This window comes from Idiotropiscis lumnitzeri, chromosome 15 (genome assembly GCF_059441095.1).
Source record: "Idiotropiscis lumnitzeri isolate Australia: NSW breed Sydney's pygmy pipehorse chromosome 15, RoL_Ilum_1.0, whole genome shotgun sequence".
Taxonomy (NCBI): domain Eukaryota; kingdom Metazoa; phylum Chordata; class Actinopteri; order Syngnathiformes; family Syngnathidae; genus Idiotropiscis; species Idiotropiscis lumnitzeri.
This window is the reverse complement of record NC_142405.1, coordinates 2,003,033-2,024,048: the sequence shown is the minus strand read 5'-3', so window position 1 is coordinate 2,024,048 and position 21,016 is coordinate 2,003,033. Positions and strand designations below refer to the sequence as shown.

Here is a 21,016-nt window from a genome sequence, read left to right as displayed (position 1 = left end):
ATCTTAAAATAACCTCTCCTATTATACCAGAGGCGAATTAACTCAAGCATTTCGTGGAGTCAAAACAGCAACTGTTGCCCGATCCGTCTGTGACTGGGCGTGACGTTGACAGGCTATTTTTAGAAACATGTGAAAACATACGGGATTACTCATGATTGCCAATAAAATAATTTATATTTGAATAATTTTGGGTGTGACACACTGTCAATAATTGGGGAAAGTGCAAACCATGACTCACAACACACAAATACAAATACATATTTTATTTGGATCACAATATAGCACACAAATTAGAAAACAAAAACGTTGGAGGAAGTGACATTTTCCCATCACTGTTAAGTGTCAACTTGCACAGCAAATATTGCCATTTATATACAACTTCAGAGCAGTACTTGCATTTACATGGTACAAATCTGCTGTGTGTGTGTGTGTAAGTGAGTGAGTGGTGGGAAGTTAAGTTGAACCGCAGCTAGTTTTGTGAAATGGCGTCATACTTTTTGAAGCGTTTAAATGAGAAGAAGAGTTGGCAAATGAGTCTGTACATTACAACACACAATCCCCCCCACATCCCTTTCAAAAAGAAAAGAAACCAGACATGTCTATAAGCAGTCCATTGAGTTCTCTGGAAGTATTCCCAAGGGCGGGGCTTTGCCGGGAAGGCAGGACGGCGGGAGCATAGAGTTGGACGACGGGTCCACGTTCTCAGAGTCCTCCATCCGTTCGGCGCAGCCTTCCCAGTTGATGTGGAATCTGGTGACGCGCGGATTCGATGCAAGGATGTTTCGCTGGAGCTGGGAACAGAAGAACCAACACAGATATTTCATTTCATTCTCTGCAGCAAGCGTGTGACATTTGGAAAGTAAAAGAGCATTTCATGTCAAAACTGTTCCGACCTGTGCGTAGTCTGGTTTGATGGGAGGATTCTCACGGAGATCCTGGTCCGTGTACTCGTTGTTAACGTAGTAACCAATCCGGATGAATTCCTGGCCTCTGTACGTGCAGGTGATCAGCACGACGGTGACGCCCACGGCGTCGCTCTCCGGGATCAAGCCCGTGTTTGGCGCATCTGCCTATTGAGAGAAAAATAACCCCCCAAAAAATGTTGAGGGTGGAGATAAGCACTGCGGCCATCATTTTTTTTTTAAATCAATTATTCTACCGATTAATTGATAAAAACTTAATTTGCATCATGAAACAACATCTGTGGGCCAAGTTGAGTTAAGTTTTTCTTCTTGGGGTCAATATCCTTACATTGTACACCATCTTCCATACTGGGCGTTTTGACTAACTATGGCTAGCAGACAGATGGCAGCATTGGATCTCTTTTGGTTGAGATCACTTGTAGCAAAACAATGTTTGAAGATTATAAACATGGCGGATGTCTGAAAATGTTCCAGCAATCAAACACTTCAAATTATTAAATTAACCATTGGCGCTCTAGACTGAAATAAAACATGACTGCATGATGTCACCTGGAAAACAAACATATGTCGTCCAGCAGGGACTGGTCCGACCAAGACGGAGTCCAGGACTTGGTCGTATTCTTCGCTTTCTGCTGAGCCCACATAAATGATCTTCCACTCCAAGTCTGGAAAAGCACAAAAAGGATGAAGTGTTAATCATAAGATGAATCAATAACGACAAAGCAATATTTATACAAGCAACACATCGAAAATCAATGGTTTGGCTTTTCAGTCATAGCCTTGAACCTACTGTAGAAATAAATAGTAATTGTAGTGTTGTTGTTGTGGTACCATCTTTGTTACATGTTGTCTGTTTCTGAAACATTTCCAATGACAACATGCTTTAGAAAATAGTATAAGAAATCGTTAGGAATGTTTTAACCTCCATTGACTAGGAATAACAAATTGCCTTAGAAACTAGTACATTTTAATTTCTTTTCAACTTTATACTTGAACCAGAAAAATGATACTAATATGACTGCAATCGTCACGTAATGCTGCTTTCCTATAACTCAATTATTCTTGGAAATTTTACGATAACACCTAACTAGACTCGTCTTCAGAAAGATTGTAGGTATTTGACAATGTTAACTCGTGAAAACGACATCAAATAAAGTCAGCTAGCCGTTAGCGGTTAGCATTTAAGGGACATGATCGACAGCGTCGTGGCTCACCTTCGGGCAGGTCCTCCATGCACTCAAACGTGATTTCGAACTGGAAGGGGTTCCCAAATGGGCTCGGGTTATCCAGAACGGCCACATTCAACACTTGTACCTTCGCCATCGTTGGAGTCGCTGGGTTGGTGCTAGTGTTAGCACGGTGCTGCTAAGCACGAAAGCTGGCGCTTCAAAGACCTTTTCCCGGGGATTCCAAAAAGCTCACTTAGCCGTCTGACAAACGTACACGTCAAATTGATTTTAAACAACGAAAGAGTTTTTATTTTTTTACACAACAGAATATACGCAATTTAGTCGCATAATATGAAGGAGAGAAGCTCTGTTTTCCTTCGTTTTTAAAAGACAAAAATGTTAGTAGTATTATGTTGCCGCTCTCCCGCCGGTTTGATACGATTACCCAAAATGCTCTGCGCCGCACGGAAAAGAGGCTGAGCTTCCGGTCTCTTGTCAACGAGACACGCCCATCTATGGTCAAATGCGGAAGTACACGCAACAGACGGAATAGCGCATTTACAATTTAGAATACTTTATTGACAATTTCATAAAATGAATATTTTTTTCACAAATATGAATTTGTTATAAAGATGTGGTCAAATTGATAAAAAATGTAAACATTAATTTTATTGACCTTATATTAATTGCACATTATAATAACAATAATATGAAATACATTGATTAATAATTAAATAAATACCTGTTTTTAACTTACGTGATCATTACAGATTGAGATAATAGCATTAACATTTAAACACTTTTATTTTTGTCACGAGTTTAGAAATTGCAAACTTTTACACTTTATTTAAATTAATGATTACAAAATGTTTGTTATTTATTTTGTTAGCCGTGCATATAAAAACAGTACTTGTTTTTACTTACCTCATTATTTTAATTAATTCATTTATTAATTTAATGTATCTTTCAAACACTTATTAATGACCTATTGTTGACTCTATATGTATTAAATTCAATAAGCATAGTCAATTTGCTTAAATTATGTTTTATCGTTTTTTTCTTTACATTTCGTCGGATTTTTTCAATCATTTACTTATGAATATATTTTACATACATGACCATGCATTTTTTTAAATTGGCAGTATAATCACTCAATTACTGAATTAGCATGCAATTTTAAAATGCAAAAAACAATGTTATTTTATAGTTAACGTTTTCCCCATTTTTATTTCATTAATTTCCTTATAAATACTTGATCCTTTTCCCTGCATGACTTGGTCCCACACTTCAACATCATCTGACTACCTACAGATTAGACCTAAATCTGCCTATTTTTCCTTTTTTTTGCCACCCCCCCCCCCACCTCCTTTGAGATTTTTTCGAGGGGAGATTAGTTGAGGATTAGGACTCAGTGGTCTTGCATGGCTGCAGGTTTTCATCCCAATAAATATTCTAGGAATGTCACTATAGTTTTTTTTGCAATTTAGGGCGAATATCCACCTGATGGGGGCGCTGTTCAACACCGTCCAATTATTAACGTCAAGGCAGGTTGCTAGGTGGTGAGGTTCAAAAGCAAGTTGAGTCAAACATTACGCTCAGACAAGGAGAGACCAAGACTAAGATGGCTCGTCTAGAGAGCAAAAAAAACATATTCATTGTAATATCTCACAATAGGTTTCAATGAGATAGTAGGCAACGTTTGTGCTTGAAACTCGAGGCACCACTAAACGACGTTTGAAGTGGACTTTGCACAAAGGAGGATCTGTGCTGGTGCAGAGGGAAGGAAGCGAGGAGAGGAAGGTGCGCTCAGGTAATTGAACACCGAGCAGGGTCACGTGATCAGCGCTCCGAACTGCTTTCCCTAAAGGGGATGTGAGTGAGCACACCGCTCGTTCCGAAAGCAGGTGCTTCTTATTCTTATCGTTCTAATTCCTATTGGAACGTGTTGGATACAAGATTGGATTGTCCGTTTATGTTGACGGAAGGACGTCCCCAAAGTCTTTCGTCTTCGTCAACTTGAAATCATCGCGCTTGATTGAGGTTTGTATTATTTTTTTCTCTAATGTTTTTATATGAACTCTTTTCGAGAGGGGAAGTAACATAAAACAACCGACAGGCCTGGTTGGTGGGTTGCATAAGTCTCCACACCTCATAACTCCTAACCTCCAACAAGTTCAGATGTTCTAGTGGGCTTTTCTTGACTTTTTTCTGGTCACAAATAACAACACATGCCACGCTTTGCTCTTGAAAAGATTTCAATCTATTTTTTTTTTTCATTTGAGTCAAACGGGTTAAAGGTTAATGTAACAAAAAAGTTTTGAAATTATTTTTATTGATCATTTTTTTATATCACAAAAACCTGACGTTTGAACAGGGGTGTGTAGACTTTTGTCGCAATGCCACACCGTGGCTATGCCATGTCATATACACTTTTCTGGTTCTATTCGCTGCTATGCTACCTAGCGCTACATTGTAATACAGCCTGAATGTTATGTTTCAATAGTTGAGGAATGGTTTGACGTATTTTATTGTACTGGGCAGTCATGAAGCTGTCATCTGTCACCAAAAAAGACAAAGAAAAAGCTAAGTTGTGGACAGTAAAAAAATAAAAAATAAAAAAACACTATGACCTTGGTTGCCCACCCCTACTGAAAGAGTCAAATTTGAACTTTGGTGGTTTTGCGGTGATTAAGCTTGACTCACTGCTTGTTCCTTGTCTCTGTTTAAAATAGTCATCAGAAGCGCATTGGCCTCGGCTTCTGAAGGGAGCGTTTGTCATCAGATGGACCCCAGCTGATGCCAGCCCGACCCGGTCCATGTTCATACACCTGTCCCCGTTCTAGACATGGACTGGTGGCCTTGCGTGCCCAGCATCGCGCTGGGGAGGCTTTTTCTTCTTCTGCTGGTGCAGTTGACTAATCACGCCTGGGGTGAGTGTTGGCTTGATGTGTCTTTGAATGTGAAATAATAATAATGCAAAAATGTTATGCGGCGTAGTGGTGAGCACATATGCCTCGCAGCTTTGTGGCTGGAGGTTCGAGTCTGAGCTCAGAACACACACACACAAATCAATGATGTCATGTTATTGCCAGATGATGTGTCCCCAAAAAGCCAAAATGTGAAGCTCTGCAGTAGGCCCACCATGTTTGTAGATTGCATTTCTGGGTAAAACATCATTTTCTTGACTCACTATAATGGAATGCGAAAAGTTGAAAGACTCATATTTTGCTCGCAAACATAGTCGCTTATCAGCTCGTAATTAAATTTCGTCTTCTTCGTCGTGGTCTCTGCTTCCTCCCTGCGCCCTTATCACGTTGCACTTTTGTCCTTGCTCACTTGACTATTTGCTCTGGTGAATTATTGACTCCAGGAGTTGGTTGGAGTTTGTTGTTTTGTTTGTAGTTTCCCAAAAGTCCCTCTAGTAGAAACCAGCAGCTGCTGAACAGACAAATTAGATCCACTTTCGATGAGCAGTGTTGTTTTTTTTTATTGATATCTCAGCGTGTGTTTGATTCAGCAAACTGGCTGGTGCCAGCGCTCTCCACATTCCTCAGCCTCCTCCACCTCCTGCTCAAAGTGGTTACTGTGTAGTTTCGTGATGTCACTGAGTCATCACATGGGCGCTCACATGGATTGAAAAAAAAAAAAAGTTTCCGAAACAGTGCGGGGACAGCTTATGTGCTTACCCGAGTGAGCAGAATGTGCTGCACTCTCTGTCGTGAGATAAAATGATGTCAACAGTGCACAAACGAACTGCTTGCTACACTCACATTGTTGAATTGCGGTTGCCATGGCGACAAGCTTTGGCATTTTACATAAGGAACTCTTCGACATAACCAATAGAATTTAAATAAATACCTTTATTACTCCAACAGAACACACATGGGCCAGGAAGCTAAACAAAACTGATCACAAAACCTCACGTGACACCTTGCAACTGTAGGGGGAGCTATAGAGCAAAGAAACAAATTGACATTTGGGCAAAGTGACTCAAGCGCTAGAATGAAAGAACCTCCAACAACTAGTCTCCTGTTCTTAGTTAACCATTTACTTGTTTCGTTCATGGACAGCGCCGCTGGGTTCCCACGCTTGTTTATCGGTGAAAATCGCAGACTTAGATAACAGCGTAAAATGTTTTCATTTCCCATACTTTCACTCCTTTTTTTATGGATATTTTTCCTTTTCTCGCGACAGGTAATAACACTGTATCGAGTGACTTCAGATCACAAAATGTTACAGTAAGTGAAATCCATTATTATTTTTTAACAATAATACCTGACTGTTTTCAAGGCCACAGCGGAAAATGTGTTTTTTATTTATTTATAATAAATTTACATACAAAATGCCAAAAGATCCTTTTTTCCAATTGATTTGTCGAAGTTATATATCACATTAACGTTGGAAAAGGTTCATGTCAAAATTGGCTTTCAATTTAATTTCTTGCAAATGGCTTTTGACTTTTGGTTGTGATTGGCCAACTGTGCGTTAAAAGCGCCACTTCTGCTGTTGTGCTTGGCAGCCTGGGAATTATTTTTTTTTCTCATTTTCTTCGTGCTTCTTTCCAGGGCCCTAACATCGCAGCCATCGTGGCGCCCACCGTCACGCTGGGCCTGCTCGCCATCGCCTTGGCAGTGGCCGGCTGGCTGCTGTGCGTGGTGAAGAAGAAGCGCCAAACGGAAGGCGCGTACCGACCCAGCGCCGAGGAGCAATTCGGCACACACAGCGTGGCCGCCACCGACGTGCTCAAGCTCCCCAAGGAGGAAAGACTCATTTGACAAGCCCCCTTTTTTTGAGGGTGGGGTCCCTGTTAAAAAAAAAAAAAACTTGCAAAGTGGTCTTCAGTTCTTTTCTTGTGCACAAATGAAAGAGGAGGTCCAGTATTTTATCACGACCAAACGTTTCAATTTTTTCCTGAAGTGGCTTTAAACTTTGTTTTGTGATACGTATCATGCACCATATAGTAAATCAATACCACTTGTTTGTTTTTTTTAACCTCAAACGAACAGCTCATCATGAGACTTAATTTTAGTTTCATGCAACCGCTGTTGTAGGTCATGTCATATGATCAACTCATGTTATGGTGTCATCAGTTTTCTTTTTTTAAGTTAATTTATGACTTTGTTTAATAAATAACTGCTGTATTTGTACAACTGGTCTTTTGATGAAAAAAAAATTATCCTAAAAATATGCAACCGTGGGTAAGGTAAAATATTACATTTCAATCAAGTATTGGATGTGTTTGACATTTTTTAGCAACAGCATGCAGCGAGACACGACTCTGATCATTAATAAAACGCACAACCGAGAATTAGACATTTTGGTGAGGTATCGATCACACGACACAATAAAGACACCGTGACGCTCAAAGCGACCTTTGAGAGGTATTTATTTTATGCTTCTCCAATGGTAAAGGCTTCACAGTTAAAACTCGCTTGCTTGGAAACAGAGGCGGAGCGGGGGTGCGAATGTGAGGGGTGAGTTGCTGCTTTTACAACATCGCAAAAATAACACAAGCGAAAACCTTCACTAGCGACCCCAACACAATGGCTGTGTTCGGAAACACAGATTGGTTGAAGGACGGAGGGGCGGAGCATGTACAAGCCAGCCAATCAGTGAACCCAAAACCCGGACTTTTGTATTTGGATTTTAAGTGAACATGTTATTGAGCTGCCTAGTCAACTTCATGTTGCTCTAAAAACAGTTGTGTCAGAAATAACCCAAATTGGGTGAGAAAGGGGCAGATACAACTTTTTGGATTCGTCATTTAACCCAAAACAACCCCAAAAAATGTGCCTTTTGTTGAAAACCCCCCCCCCCAAAGATGTGTATTGTGGTTTATGCTTTAAATCTAATTTTTTAATTAAAGGTTTTAACCCAATTTAGGGTATTGCTGACCCAACAAAAAACGCTGCGTTGCTGTGGATTTTGGGGCAGATTGGGTTACTTTTACCGAAGGTTTGGTTAGTTATTTTGACCCAGCAAATTGGGTTGAAGATTGGAATTGGACTGAAATGTTTCTTAATCTTCTTAAAAAATGCCGGCTATAAAATTGGGTTATTTTTAACCACGGTTATTCCGATAGCCTGGTAACCCATTACTTGGTAACTTTAAATCATCGGTATGGATAGTTTTTAACCCTTGATGGATCAAAATCTTGCCCCTACATGCTGAGTCAAATTCACAACCCAAAGTGTTGGGCAAAAAATAACCCAACATTGGCGTGGTCCTTTTTAGACACAGCGTTGGGTTATGAATATTACCCAACTCAGGTTCGTTTTAAACAGACAGTTTTAAGAGTGGACATAAAATTCCCAATGTAACGAGTAGCCAGTTGAGTGAAGGATTCCGAACACAGCTAACGTGGAAAACCACACCAGCGGAAGGTGGAGCTAAGATGGACGGCTAAGGTGAAATGCTTACTTAATGGTGGGTGGGTTGGTGGAGGGCTTCGGGAGGTGTTTAGGCCCCCTCTTCCTCGCCCTCCTCTTCAAACTCGCCCTCTTCGGCGGTGGCGTCCTGGTACTGCTGGTACTCGGACACCAGGTCGTTCATGTTGCTCTCGGCCTCGGTGAACTCCATCTCGTCCATGCCCTCGCCCGTGTACCAGTGGAGGAAAGCCTTGCGGCGGAACATGGCGGTGAACTGCTCCGAGATGCGCTTGAACAGCTCCTGGATGGCCGTGCTGTTGCCGATGAAGGTGGCGGCCATCTTGAGGCCGCGCGGCGGGATGTCGCACACGGCCGTCTTCACGTTGTTGGGGATCCACTCCACGAAGTAGCTGCTGTTCTTGTTCTGCACGTTCAGCATCTGCTCGTCGACCTCCTTCATGGACATGCGGCCGCGGAACACGGCGGCGACGGTTAAGTAGCGGCCGTGCCGCGGGTCGCACGCCGCCATCATGTTCTTGGCGTCGAACATCTGCTGGGTGAGCTCGGGTACGGAGAGGGCGCGGTATTGTTGGCTCCCCCTGCTGGTGAGCGGGGCGAAACCCGGCATGAAGAAGTGCAGGCGGGGGAACGGCACCATGTTGACGGCCAGTTTGCGCAGGTCGGCGTTGAGCTGGCCGGGGAAACGCAGACAGGTCGTGACCCCGCTCATGGTGGCTGACACCAGGTGGTTGAGATCTCCGTAAGTGGGCGTGGTCAGCTTCAAGGTGCGGAAGCAAATGTCGTAGAGAGCCTCGTTGTCAATGCAGTACGTCTCGTCCGTGTTCTCCACCAGCTGGTGCACCGACAGCGTGGCGTTGTACGGCTCCACCACGGTGTCGGACACCTTGGGCGAGGGCACCACGCTGAAGGTGTTCATGATGCGGTCGGGGTATTCCTCGCGGATCTTGCTGATGAGCAGCGTGCCCATGCCGGACCCGGTGCCGCCGCCCAGGGAGTGCGTGAGCTGGAAGCCCTGCAGGCAGTCGCAGCTCTCCGCCTCCTTCCTCACCACGTCCATGACCGAGTCTACCAGCTCGGCTCCCTCCGTGTAGTGGCCCTTGGCCCAGTTGTTGCCGGCGCCGCTCTGACCTGAATAAGAACACAAATTCAGCATCAAGGATCACATGATCTTCTACTTGTTCCATGGGAGAGTTCCAGAAACTCAAAACCGTCGCATTAAAAATGATCAATAAGGAAATGAGAAAATGTGGTCAAATTCACAAGACTGGCTTTGCGACTGTGACTTACCAAAGACAAAGTTGTCAGGTCTGAAGATCTGACCGAAGGGACCAGACCTGACAGAATCCATGGTTCCGGGTTCCAGATCCACCAGGATGGCGCGAGGAACATACTTCCCACCTGGAAAAAGGAATAACCATTTATGAAGCCGAATTACTGTACACAATGACAAGCTGGTGTGTGCCTTTAAGGGGCGTGGTCTCGGGAGTGATGTCAGGAACCTGACCGTGGATGGAAGTTTTGGTGTAGCAAGTGTATGTTTGTTCTGTTCGATTAATGATGGCTCGTACGTACTTAGGTGACTTTCAATTTCGTCCGATTGCTACCGAATTTTAGCATGTTCATGCTCGACAGATGGACGACCTTCAATTGTGAACCATTTGTCTTGCCAAGATGAAAAATTGAGGGGATTGTCTAGACAAAGCCCTCATCGATTAATTATTGACCAAGGGGTGCGTTTCACAGCTTTTGTCAGTGTCGTTTATTATTAATTCAATAATATGATATATGAAACAAAAAAACTCTCAGAAGTAAGCCTATAGTTTACCCGTGGCCTCGTTGTAGTAGACGCTGATCCTGTCCAGCTGCAGGTCGCTGTCGCCATGGTACGTTCCGGTGGGATCGATGCCGTGCTCGTCACTGATCACCTCCCAGAACTGTGCGGAAGAAAAATAACAAATTGACAATGAAGATGCAATTCATTGAAATGATGGCAACTTGAGATTTAAAATTGTGCAAATCGGTTTCATTTTCAATTCTCTGCATCTCATACGTTTTTCTGTGCAATGAAAAAAATAATTAAAATTCATGGTAAAAAAATTAAAATCGATGTAAGTGCGTGTCTGTGTGATTTAAATGCATTCGAATTTTAGTTTAGTGCAACTAGGTCATTGAGTGGGAGGGTGGGGGAGGGGCTCCACCCAGTGATTGAGTCACATAATAAACGCCTTTGCACAAAAATGCATTCAGTAATTTTTTTTTTTTTAAATCAAGCGAAATTATGAGACGGAGGAAATCATTCCGTGCAAAATGTATGCAAAACCTTGAATGAATGAAGGCACGCACGCGCGCACGCACTAATCTGTGCACGTACAAAAATAGCCTTAAACGTGACAGCATGTAGATTACCTTCGCGCCGATCTGGTTCCCGCACTGGCCGGCTTGCAGGTGCACAATTTCGCGCATTTTGGGATCCGGATGAGAGACGTGGAAGGTTCGAGAAGAAGACGACGGAGAGAAGCGATGATGGCTCCCGGCTGGCTGCACAGACGACGGCTGTTTCTCTCCGAGATGGATGCGCCTCCTCCCTCTCGGAACGCTTCTACTGGACTGAAGCGGTGGTGCAAGCTGACGTCATCGTCATGGCAACCAAAGAGCGGCGGGGAAGGGGGCGGGGCCACGGGGCCGTGGAAGTGTAAGATAGGGTGCGACATCCGTGAGACGCTTCCATTGTCTTCTCACGCACTCTAAACACACTCTCACTGTGTGTGCTTTTTTCTTTTTGTATTTGGAACAGTTAAAAAAAACAATAAGCTTGATTGACAGTTTTAAAAATAGAACAACACAATTATTTTTGGATGCCACCCATTCGAAACGCATAGACTGGTCACCATATTAGGAATGCAAAACAAGCAGCTGTATGAAACATTCTGACTTTCAGGACAATAATGCTTTTAACTAAAAACTATTTTCTGTACGCACATAGTTGGCCACTTAATAAGTGAAATCAAACAATCAAGTACATGTTTTGTTAGCGCAAGATTTGTGACAATTGGTTCGATATGGTTTCATCGGTGCTAGCGTTGTGCAAGGTAAGCAGAGCTGCATTGAGATGCCTCTGATAGTCTGATTGCTCGGTTGTTGATATTTCGGCTTGCTACATGCGTTCATGCACGACATATGCACACGTATGAAGTACTGCCGCCACGAGTGAAAAGGCTTTGACTGTTCTTGAGCGCTGACTTTTTCTCCAGACCGTGTTCTGCTTCCACAAGAAGAACCCAGTCTAGTCGCAAGGCTTTGGCTCTGCTTCTGGTCGTCATGGAAACTAAATTGTTGTTTTGTGTGCCCTTGTTTCGGGTTTCTGAGGCATTTTTTTCATTTCATTTTTTCCCGGTTTTAGGGCAGCCACTCAGTTTTCATGCCAAAAAAAAAATCCTGTGACTCAGCCATTGATTATTCTGAATCATTGCTTGTTTTGTAATTTTTTAAAAAGAATTCTGCAATGACAAGGCGTATTGACACAGCCCAATGTTAAGTTAGTACTTCTCTACGGGCTCAGCTTGCGAACATCACATGACCCAACCCAGAAAATAAGTGAGCCGTGATTGGTTGTTACCTGCCTGAAGGCACTATGATGTCATTTTCAGTCAAGAGCAAGGGACAAAATGGCCGCCCGCTTAGATGGATCATAATAAGGGGATTTTGCTGCTTAATTCATACTAGACAAACAATATTAATCGAAATTTAGACGAGTGGGTCTTCATAAAAATACATAATCAAAAATGTTTGACTCTTTCTCTTCATGACTGCACTTAGTTTAAAAATAACAAAAATGGAGTCAGACCGCTGCAGTTCTCATTGGCTCACTTAGCAACCCAAACTTTTGTTTTCCAATGTGACAGTGCAATGAATTAAGGGTGAATAAGCGCTAATGCGGCGTGTCGGTACTGCTAAAAGCAACAAAATGACGCCTGAAAGCGTTGACATGCTGCATGATTGCATTCCTCCGTTGTGCAAAGTAACCAGCGAGCAACCGGCCAATGACGTTCAACTTCCTGCTTTTCACATTTTTGTATTGTTGTCTGACTGCGTCCCTCAGCGACACCCACACAAGGCTCTTTGCAAAGCAGCAGGATACAACTTTTTTTGGGCCGATTCTCACATGCACTAATCTGGGGAATCATGTGGGAATCTCAAAGCGCTTTTTAAAGCGTCGCTTATTGGACCATGTCGCTATCAGAGGAGGACCTCACTTGCCCCGTCTGCCATGAAATCTTCTCCGACCCCGTGGTGCTGTCGTGCAGCCACAGCTTCTGCAGGACGTGTCAGGAGCGCTGCTGGGACGCGCGTCTCCGCGAGTGTCCCGTGTGTCGGAAGAAGACCTCCAAGTCCAGCCACTTCCCCAACCGGGCCCTGAAGAACATCTGCGAGGCCGTGGTCTCGCGCAGGGAGATGGAAGCGGAGGAGGAGAGGCTGACGTGTCCCCTGCACAAGGAGAAGTTTAAGCTTTTTTGCCTGGAGGACAAGGAGCCCATCTGCGTGGTGTGCCAGTGCTCCAAGTTACACAAGGACCACCGGTGCTCACCTGTAGAGGAGGCGGTGACGGACTGCAAGGTAGGACGGCAGGGTGCCAGACTCTGGCTTGGTTGCACTGAAAGAAGAAGAGAAACCGCAACTAAAAATAAATCAATAAATCAAGAGCGGCGAGATTCTACAATCGGAATAAATGATACAGACAGTAAAACACATTCATTGGATGTTAAAAGAAAAGAAAAGAAAAAAAGTCTACACACCCCTGTTCAAGTTTGACATTTTCCTGTGGACCGACGAAACTAAGTTTGAGCTTTTTGGCCGTAATTGCAAAATTGCTTTTAGGCTTCTCCTAGAAAGTTGAAACACGCCAGGGAAAGCCTACTAGAACAACCCAACTCTATTGAAGATTCATCCGGAGCACTTCACACGGAGATAGTTGCATCGACTCCTATTCAAAGAGTTCCAATGTGATCAATTCATTGTGAAAAAAGAAACACGCCAGTCATTTCTGCAATCAGCAGTGTGCGTCCGACAAGAATCACGCAGCCTGCCCTGGTTTTTTTTTTTTTTTAACCTCCAGTAACCAAGCAAACACCTGTATGTAGAATGCCGCTCTTCAAGTCTGTCCGTTCTTGCGAGCGCAGCGGTGGAGAATTCCAACTGGTCGAAACATTGACACTTGCACACTAGCTCATCTCTTTCTGTTTGACTTTTCAGGACAAACTAAACGAGTCGCTCAAGAGTCTGCAAGACAAACTGGACAAGCTCAAGGCGAGCCATCGGTCCTCCGCTGACATGTTGAAGCACATAAAAGTGAGACACTCTCATATAAATAAAAAACATGGACGGGCTTATTGCTACTCTAACCAACCAATCAGAGCACCCAAAAAAATTTTGCTGAATTGCAAATCTGACTGGTTAAAGAAACAGTCCCATTACAGAAATGGGCCTGCACAACATTCACATTTCCCATTTGTGAACATGGATGTTAGATAAGTGCAGCCAAGAGGAACATGAAAAAAAAATTGGTTGGAGTAAAATGAAATGAATGAAAAATAGCATTCTATGATATTTGACTCAATAATGGAAACACACAATTAAATAGAAACTAAAGAATTCAAGTTTGTGCATCATGATTAATTTATGGCTACCGGTTGCTGTTGCGACTTGGCCACCGGGGGCAGTATAACACACTCAGGAAGACACAAACTAAGAAGCCTTTCACAACTTGACCTCAAAAGGATGGATATGTCGTTAAATGAACGAGTGAGAACCAACAGTAGCGAGAGATCACAGCATTTTTTTCCCTGCCATTGCGGGACGGATAAAAGTTATCTTCATCCTTTATTTTGACACAAGACATTGAGGTCATGACTCGCTCGTCCCGCTAACCACTTGTAATAACTGATGACAGCCAGACTGACTTCCAGATCTCCCCTCTAGGATCAGGCGGCGAAGACGCAACGTCTGATCCGGGGTCAGTTCGAGCAGCTCCGTCAAATGCTGGCCCGGGAGGAGGAGGCCCGGCTGGCGGCGGTCGAACGGGAGGAAGAGGAGAAGATGGCGGCCATGGACGACAAGATCAAGGAGATGTCGGCCGAGGTGCTGTCCTTGACCGAGAGCGTCGGCGTCGTCAGCCAGCTGCTGAAGGAAGACGACATGATCTTGTTGAAGGTCTGTCGGCGAAAGTGCTGAGAGATGAGCATTCACACTGTGGAGGTTAAATTGTTACAAAATCGCTTCCTTTTTGTTTTTCACAGAGGTTTGAAGATCACAAGGACAGGTACGGAATTATTTGTAATGGCTCCACCGAAATGCTTGACATACGGTCAAAGGTCAATGCAGCGTGAGTGCGTGCGTGCGTTTGTCTCATCACAACAGAAACCTAACGTTGGGCTCCGACAACATGGGCGGCGCACTCATCGACGTGCCCAACCATCTCTCCAACCTCAAGTACAGAGTGTGGGAGAAAATGCTGAAACACATTGATTATAGTAAGGGCATTCAGCCACGTGTGTGCGTGTGTGCGTGTGTGTGTGTGTGTGTGTGTGTGTGTACGCATGAGCCTTCCATCTCATTTCCTCCCTTTCAGGCCCCGTGACCTTGGACCCAAACACAGCGCACCCTTGCCTCATCCTGTCGGACGACCTCACTTCCTGTCATTATAGCTGCCAGATGAACTGTTGCCCCGACAACCCGGAGCGCTTCCATATCAGCGCCGAGGTGGTGGGCGCCGCGGCGCTGGGCTCGGGAAGCCACCGCTGGGTGGTGGAGACGGGAAGCAACCCGGACTGGCTCCTGGGCGTGACCTCCTCGTCCATCCCCAGGAACGCCGAGGTCAACGCCAGGCCCGAGAACGGCTTCTGGACGCTGTGCTTTAGGGATGGCCAAGTCAAGGCCATGACCTCACCCCCGACGGCGCTGGCGGTGTCCAGGGTGCCGGAGAGAATCAAAGTACATGTGGATTACGACAAAGGCGCCGTGATGTTTTGGGACGCCGACGCCGATTTGCTGATTCACACGTACGAGCACAACTTTGACCAAACGCTGCTTCCTTACTTTTACACACAGAGTGACCATCCGTTGAGAATCCTTCCCTTGGTATTGCGATGGTCGACTGGCAGATGATGAACGCACTTGGAAAATGTCATCGTGAAAAACAACTCCTCCTCCCATTCCGTATGAAAGTGATACGTTTTTGTCTTCTTACTTGGTCCGGCACCCCCACTTATGTTTATACGCCCCTTGAGTTCAAGAGAATAAAACGAGGGCTTAAAATTGGCGGCAACCAACACGCTAGCTTGTTAGTTGTGCTGCACTTAGCACCTTTGTTTGCGCATGCGCGGTGACCTATGCGTCACAAAAAAATCAGAAGGCAAATGCACTGAATCGCTGCCCTTTAAAAATATCGCCATAAGTATCGAATTGTCTTTTTTGGGGATAGTTCTAACTTTTTATTATTGCATTATTACTTTTGTACACAAGAGGGCGCCACGTGCAATGACTCTTGCAAAAAGGGAAGTTTGCTTGCTGTGTTGTATTTTGCAGACATGAAGGTACAAGTATCCAACCACAATCACACTTCGAATTAAAAGGAGTATTTTCCACAGCTGAAGATGTATGATTAACTTGGCACGCTTTTGTCAAAACACTCCAAAGGACGAGAATTGAAGAACAAATGAAACAAACTCGATGCAGAGCTGCTGACCCAGCGGACAACCACCACCACCGGCTAATTTAACAATTTCGGCAATCCAGAACGGTCCATTGAAAGATACATTTTCAGAAATTGCCAATTTGCAAGGAATTTATTTGGTTTTAATGATATGTCCCCTTTAAAGCACATTTTGACGGGATCTTGTGCTCTGATAAATTTGGGGTTGGCATAAGACAACGAATTTGCCACAAACCATTTAACACATTTATTACCATTGACGGATAAAGACGTCAAAAATCCATTTAACGCATTTACTACCATTGACGGATAAAGACGTCAAAGATCCTTTTTTTTTTTTTAATTCGGCTGGTAGTGAATGAGTTAAGGAGCCAAAAACAAAAATTGTAACCTTTTCAAATGTTGGTGGTAAAGGTATGCAGAAAAAAAAAGTGGATATAAAAAGTCTACACACCCCTGATCAAATGCGCCCCATTTTTCCATCCACTGTACAACTGACCACAAAGAGAGAAACTGACGGCCCGATTTGAAAGCGTTCGCCTTAGCCAGATGGCTTCTGTGCCGGCGTTTTGTCTTTCTCCTTGGCCACGCAAAGGCACCATTTGCGGACGCAGGCATCGGGCAGGAAGGGGACCTTGTCCAGGCGGGACAAGTAGACCAGGGGTTGGATGGTGCTGCTGATGTTGAGGAAGGCGAAGCCGACGGGCTGCACGTAGCAACGGAACACGTCGGGCGAGTAGTAGTCCTCGAAGGGGAAGAGAGCCACGGGCGGCAGGTAATTGACCACGATGATGCAAAGGATGGACAACACGATCTTGAACGCCTTCCTCTTCATGGGTCGCATGTCGTCCTTCCCGACGCCGCCCGATTTCTTCAGCGCCCACAGGATGCTGGCGTTGCACACCACCATCCAGGTGAACGTGGCCAAGATCTCGCCGGTGAACACCTTCTCAAAGTCGGGCAGGCCGCCCACCACTTTGGCGGTCGAGTAGGCGAAGGTCAGGCCGAAGACCAACGCGGACAGACCCAGCCGGTATTCCACGCGTTTTAGCCGTCCGAACGCCAGCGGGAAGACGACGGCCAAGAAGCGATCGAGGGAGATGCAGGAGAGGAACAGAGGCCCGCTTGTGTCCTTGACCCCGTAGGAAAACTTGAGGGCGGACCACACCTCCTTGCTCTGCCAATGGTAGAGGTTGAGGAAGCTGACGGGCGTCATGGAGCCGAAGTAGGCGTCCATGAAGGCCAGCGAGCCCAGGTAGATGTCGGAGGTGGCCGGCTCTTTGCGGTTGTGCACCAGCACGGCGATGACCAGCAAGTTGGCGGGGATGCCCACCACCACGTTGATGCACTGCAGCGTCAGGTCGAACAGGATGCCCTCCACTTGGGAGTCGCAGCCGTCGAACACGCTGAAGGCTTTCGCTGTCAGGTTGTCCGGCGACGTCGCGTTCGCCGGCATCGGCCACGATGCGTTGGCGGCCATGGTGGCGGACTATGATGGGAGAAGAGCGCAGAGGGACAAGAGATTGAAAAAGTCCACACACCCTTGTTCAAATACCAGTTTTTTTTTTATATCAAAATGTAACTGCCTGCCAGCATTTAAATGGCAGCCCATGAAGCCCAAATAATTTAATTTTCCTGACATTTTTGTGCTTTCTAGCAAAAGCCTCAGTTCTGCGGAACAGTGACTGCTATTTTGAACTGCTCATAGTTCCCTTCACCTGGTCTAAATGAAATGCAGAGGGATTCATGAACAGTTCCAAATAGCAGTCATTGTCAGCACAAATCCTTCAGTCTGTTATTTTGAACTATTCATAATTCCCTCCACTTTGTCAGAGCGGACCTGGGGTCTTTTTCAAGGTGAAAAGAATTATGAACAGTTCCCAACAGCAGACTGTGTGAGCACAAATGCTTCCAGCTTCTGCTAGAAATGAAAAAAAAAATGTCAGGAAGATCCTACTAGAGCATCTGAACTTCATTTGGGGTTAGAAATCTGAACTTCAAATGGTGTGCTGACCCTTTTCCAATTTATGATGAATTTGAATGTGATTGGTGAACACATTGCAGCGATGCGAACGATGAACGGCCATTTGGGCGACTGTCGATCGAGCTTTAGCCGAGCGTAAACACGTTCTAAAGCCCATCAGGGCTTCTTCTCCTCCTCCTTAGGCTATCATCTTGTTATTGTGACTTTGCGGAGCGTCCTCGGGGATGCGATAGGCCTCTGTTTTTGGAGACATCTCCATCACCCGGGAGGACGCCTGCAATAAGCTCCGCCCATTTGGAGATGAATATAAAGGACACTTTGCAGCACATTAATGGCCTGCCGCATCCACTGACCAATAGACAATTACAAGTAGTTTTTTTTTTTTTTTATGGCATCTAAAGGACGTGTTTTATCTGTGATTTTGTTAAGATTTTTTTTTTTTTTTTTTGGGGGGGGGGGGCTGAGTTGTGACATCCATAACATTTTTTAAAGGAGACGTGAGGTGTTCGCGCAAGCCGCCGAAGGCAATTTTTGTTCTTTGGGTGGCGGCGCTCTGCGGATTGTCTTCGCCGAGGCCCTCTTGCGGGACTAATCAAGCCGAACAGAAGATCGTCTCCGGAGACGCAACGCGGAATCAATTGGGGTTTTACGCGGGAATTTTTTATTTATTATAATTATATATTTTTTATGTTAAATTTCAAACTTACTTAATAAATATGCATACCTGGCACAATGATTTTTTTCCCGTATATTTTAGTTTACCTGAGTTTCTTTCCTTCTTTTTATAAGCATTTTAAGCGGTGGTTGGGGAAAAACATTGTCGCCAACCTTTCCCCAAAAATATTTGAGTACATTATTTTCTTATAACTGTTGAATCAAATATCTTCATGTATTATTCAGAATGCATGTTTTTTGGCCTTCATAAAAATGGGATTAAATAAATATTAAATTCATAAAATACATTACACATGGATGTTACGCCCGCAACATTTCCTCAAACCTAATATATACAATGTTGGCATTAATACAACCATTCAATAAATACGACATTTATAAATGCTTGTAAATTATTGCTGGGTTACCAAATATTTCATAATTTTTTTACAGCTCATCTTTTTTTGCAAAATAAATGAAAAACTGAACCAAATTCTGACTAGATTATAATTATTAATAATTTCATTTCAGGGATGAAATGGAATGATCTGTTTAACAAATGATGTAGCCGATTTTGGTAGAGGTGTCCATCATCCTGAGACGTTTAACGCCAAAAAAATGAAATAATTTTGTCAAAATATGACTTAGGCCACTATTTTTAACTTACAAGCAATGAAAAATGACAAAGGCAGAAGGATGTCCAATTTGAATTAATCGCAACAAGAAAAAAAATGGCCCAGAAAAGTGCACAAATCTACAAAACTTTGATCATTTTGTTCAGTTCTTTTGTTGTTACTCACCGGTGTGAAAGAAAGACGTTTGCGGAACAGCAGGCGGGACGTGGCCTCGGTGAAAATTGTGTTCAAGTCAGTTGAGCTTTCTTCCATTTATAAAAGGTGACCTGGAGGGGAGGATCAACTGGAGCTTATAAAATCTCATGGAACTCAATCGGTTTATTGCGTGACTTATTTACCACCAACGATTTGTCTTCCTTCTGCGGAGGCTGAAACGGCAGAGTTGCCCAAAAAAATGTGAATAATTGTTGGACGTTGTCAAACTCATCATCTACCAAGCTTGTAACTAAGTTCACTTTTATCATTTTCCCCATTGACATCAATTGAACCTCCAAAGAAAAAAAACAAAACTGTATTGCATAAAACCATAATCAAACATATGAAATACAATTGCAATTATTTGAAGTGTAATTATTGTTCATAGTGTTTCCAAAACCATGCAATGTAATTTCATGCACCAAAACTATTTGAACATTTTAACTCAGTGAAAGTCACAAATCAAAATTAAGTTCTTTATTGGAGTATTTCCCAAAGCACTTGTCTTCTGACAGAACAAAAATAGCCATTTATCTTTTTTTTTTCTTAAAAAAACAAAAAAATTAAATCCCAAGCTGCTTCCAAAATGCACTGAATAGCTTTCGGCAAAATGTACATGGCAGAACTCGTATACCAGTCATCGATTGACCTCTTAATAAATAAAAAATGTAAAAAAAAAAAAGGATAAAACTTTTTTTTCTCCATAATTTAGGCATTCCACTTACATTTGCAATCCAAACGACAAGTCAACCCGTCAATTAAAGAAACTCAAGTCCGGCGCCACAAAAGACCACGTCTGCAGTGCATTCCTATAAAAACGTCACCCCCCCCCACAAAAAAAAAACAGCGGCTAAAATATTAGACAATAATGATGGGTTGTTCTGATATAAATCAACACAGATTAAAAGCAGATTTCATAAAAATACAGACTATATGATGGGCATAAAATGCAGCGATTACATTCGGTCTAGGTCTCGGGTAAATTAGCTAAAGGGAAAACGCAAAAAATGTAAAAACGAAAACCCGCAAGCATAGATTCGAACCATTCTGACTTGATGGCCAATTGGAGATCCAGGCACATGACTTTCAGAGTCAATGTTTTAAAAAAAAAGCTTGGGAGGGAAATGCAATCACACATTTTGACATGAGCCTACAGAGCGGAAGAGTCTCCTCAAGTGGTTTGTCGTGTTGCAGTGTCCTTAAAGGGTGACTTGCATCACAAAGTAGGAAAAAAAAACATTCCGATCCGCTGGAGGCCCGAAATACAGGATGACGGCGCACGATGACCAGACAAAGAAAAACGGGAGGTTGAGGAGGGGATTAAAAAAAAAAAAAAAAGCTCAAACGACAAGGATGCAG

General features: G+C 43.8%; 5 protein-coding genes across 8 annotated transcripts; 2 read left to right on the top strand and 3 right to left on the bottom strand.

Moving 5' to 3' along the window:
* Window positions 1–248: 248 nt before the first annotated feature.
* LOC148322113 (histone chaperone asf1b-B) lies at window positions 249–2,578 on the bottom strand. The gene is made up of 4 exons (XM_088317335.1): window positions 2,138–2,578; window positions 1,473–1,588; window positions 894–1,070; window positions 249–791 (listed from the first exon to the last, which is right to left on the bottom strand). Exons 1-4 carry the CDS (start codon window positions 2,244–2,246, stop codon window positions 600–602), a joined length of 594 nt encoding a protein of 197 aa, XP_088173461.1. The 5' UTR covers window positions 2,247–2,578; the 3' UTR covers window positions 249–599.
* Window positions 2,579–3,708: 1,130 nt separating this feature from the next.
* Window positions 3,709–7,319, top strand: crb3a (crumbs homolog 3a). Of its 2 annotated transcripts, XM_088317336.1 has the most exons (4): window positions 3,709–4,132; window positions 4,825–5,022; window positions 6,287–6,330; window positions 6,658–7,319. In XM_088317336.1, the coding sequence occupies exons 2-4, from the start codon at window positions 4,938–4,940 to the stop codon at window positions 6,865–6,867; spliced, it is 339 nt and encodes a 112-aa protein (XP_088173462.1). In that variant the 5' UTR covers window positions 3,709–4,132; window positions 4,825–4,937; the 3' UTR covers window positions 6,868–7,319. The 2 variants fall into 2 exon arrangements, with proteins under 2 accessions (XP_088173462.1, XP_088173463.1); XM_088317337.1 differs by lacking the exons at window positions 3,709–4,132; window positions 4,825–5,022 and adding an exon at window positions 6,120–6,191.
* A 142-nt stretch (window positions 7,320–7,461) lies between these two features.
* Window positions 7,462–11,098, bottom strand: tubb4bl (tubulin, beta 4B class IVb-like). Its single transcript, XM_088317333.1, has 4 exons — window positions 10,888–11,098; window positions 10,307–10,415; window positions 9,769–9,879; window positions 7,462–9,609 (listed from the first exon to the last, which is right to left on the bottom strand). The coding sequence occupies exons 1-4, from the start codon at window positions 10,942–10,944 to the stop codon at window positions 8,552–8,554; spliced, it is 1,335 nt and encodes a 444-aa protein (XP_088173459.1). The 5' UTR covers window positions 10,945–11,098; the 3' UTR covers window positions 7,462–8,551.
* A 1,452-nt stretch (window positions 11,099–12,550) lies between these two features.
* On the top strand, window positions 12,551–19,162 carry LOC148322110 (E3 ubiquitin-protein ligase TRIM35). 3 transcript variants are annotated; one of them, XM_088317332.1, is made up of 7 exons: window positions 12,551–13,095; window positions 13,732–13,827; window positions 14,458–14,688; window positions 14,775–14,797; window positions 14,896–15,008; window positions 15,107–15,468; window positions 15,586–19,162. In XM_088317332.1, exons 1-7 carry the CDS (start codon window positions 12,709–12,711, stop codon window positions 15,640–15,642), a joined length of 1,269 nt encoding a protein of 422 aa, XP_088173458.1. In that variant the 5' UTR covers window positions 12,551–12,708; the 3' UTR covers window positions 15,643–19,162. The 3 variants fall into 3 exon arrangements, 2 of the variants coding, with proteins under 2 accessions (XP_088173458.1, XP_088173456.1); XR_015846667.1 differs by having other exon boundaries at window positions 12,552–13,095; window positions 15,107–16,964; window positions 17,067–19,162; XM_088317330.1 differs by having other exon boundaries at window positions 12,552–13,095; window positions 15,107–19,162.
* Window positions 16,037–20,684, bottom strand: LOC148322109 (G protein-coupled receptor 183). Its single transcript, XM_088317334.1, has 3 exons — window positions 19,801–20,684; window positions 19,628–19,728; window positions 16,037–17,678 (listed from the first exon to the last, which is right to left on the bottom strand). Exons 2-3 carry the CDS (start codon window positions 19,712–19,714, stop codon window positions 16,731–16,733), a joined length of 1,035 nt encoding a protein of 344 aa, XP_088173460.1. The 5' UTR covers window positions 19,715–19,728; window positions 19,801–20,684; the 3' UTR covers window positions 16,037–16,730.
* Window positions 20,685–21,016: the final 332 nt, after the last annotated feature.

What these genes read in the sequence shown, in the direction of transcription:
- LOC148322113 (XM_088317335.1), bottom strand. Translation starts at nt 2,246, where the DNA reads ATGGCGAAGGTACAAGTGTTGAATGTGGCCGTTCTGGATAACCCGAGC. An exon ending in CATGGAGGACCTGCCCGAAG is followed by an intron (nt 1,589 to 2,137) that starts GTGAGCCACGAC and finishes GTGCTTTTCCAG; the next exon opens with ACTTGGAGTGGAAGATCATT. An exon ending in TCAAACCAGACTACGCACAG is followed by an intron (nt 792 to 893) that starts GTCGGAACAGTT and finishes TTCTGTTCCCAG; the next exon opens with CTCCAGCGAAACATCCTTGC.
- crb3a (XM_088317336.1), top strand. Translation starts at nt 4,938, where the DNA reads ATGGACTGGTGGCCTTGCGTGCCCAGCATCGCGCTGGGGAGGCTTTTT. An exon ending in GTTGACTAATCACGCCTGGG is followed by an intron (nt 5,023 to 6,286) that starts GTGAGTGTTGGC and finishes TTCTCGCGACAG; the next exon opens with GTAATAACACTGTATCGAGT. An exon ending in TCAGATCACAAAATGTTACA is followed by an intron (nt 6,331 to 6,657) that starts GTAAGTGAAATC and finishes GCTTCTTTCCAG; the next exon opens with GGCCCTAACATCGCAGCCAT.
- tubb4bl (XM_088317333.1), bottom strand. Translation starts at nt 10,944, where the DNA reads ATGCGCGAAATTGTGCACCTGCAAGCCGGCCAGTGCGGGAACCAGATC. An exon ending in GGAACCAGATCGGCGCGAAG is followed by an intron (nt 10,416 to 10,887) that starts GTAATCTACATG and finishes TCTTCCGCACAG; the next exon opens with TTCTGGGAGGTGATCAGTGA. An exon ending in ACCTGACAACTTTGTCTTTG is followed by an intron (nt 9,610 to 9,768) that starts GTAAGTCACAGT and finishes GTTCTTATTCAG; the next exon opens with GTCAGAGCGGCGCCGGCAAC.
- LOC148322110 (XM_088317330.1), top strand. Translation starts at nt 12,709, where the DNA reads ATGTCGCTATCAGAGGAGGACCTCACTTGCCCCGTCTGCCATGAAATC. An exon ending in ACATGTTGAAGCACATAAAA is followed by an intron (nt 13,828 to 14,457) that starts GTGAGACACTCT and finishes TCTCCCCTCTAG; the next exon opens with GATCAGGCGGCGAAGACGCA. An exon ending in ACGACATGATCTTGTTGAAG is followed by an intron (nt 14,689 to 14,774) that starts GTCTGTCGGCGA and finishes TGTTTTTCACAG; the next exon opens with AGGTTTGAAGATCACAAGGA.
- LOC148322109 (XM_088317334.1), bottom strand. Translation starts at nt 19,714, where the DNA reads ATGGAAGAAAGCTCAACTGACTTGAACACAATTTTCACCGAGGCCACG. An exon ending in AACGTCTTTCTTTCACACCG is followed by an intron (nt 17,679 to 19,627) that starts GTGAGTAACAAC and finishes CTCCCATCATAG; the next exon opens with TCCGCCACCATGGCCGCCAA.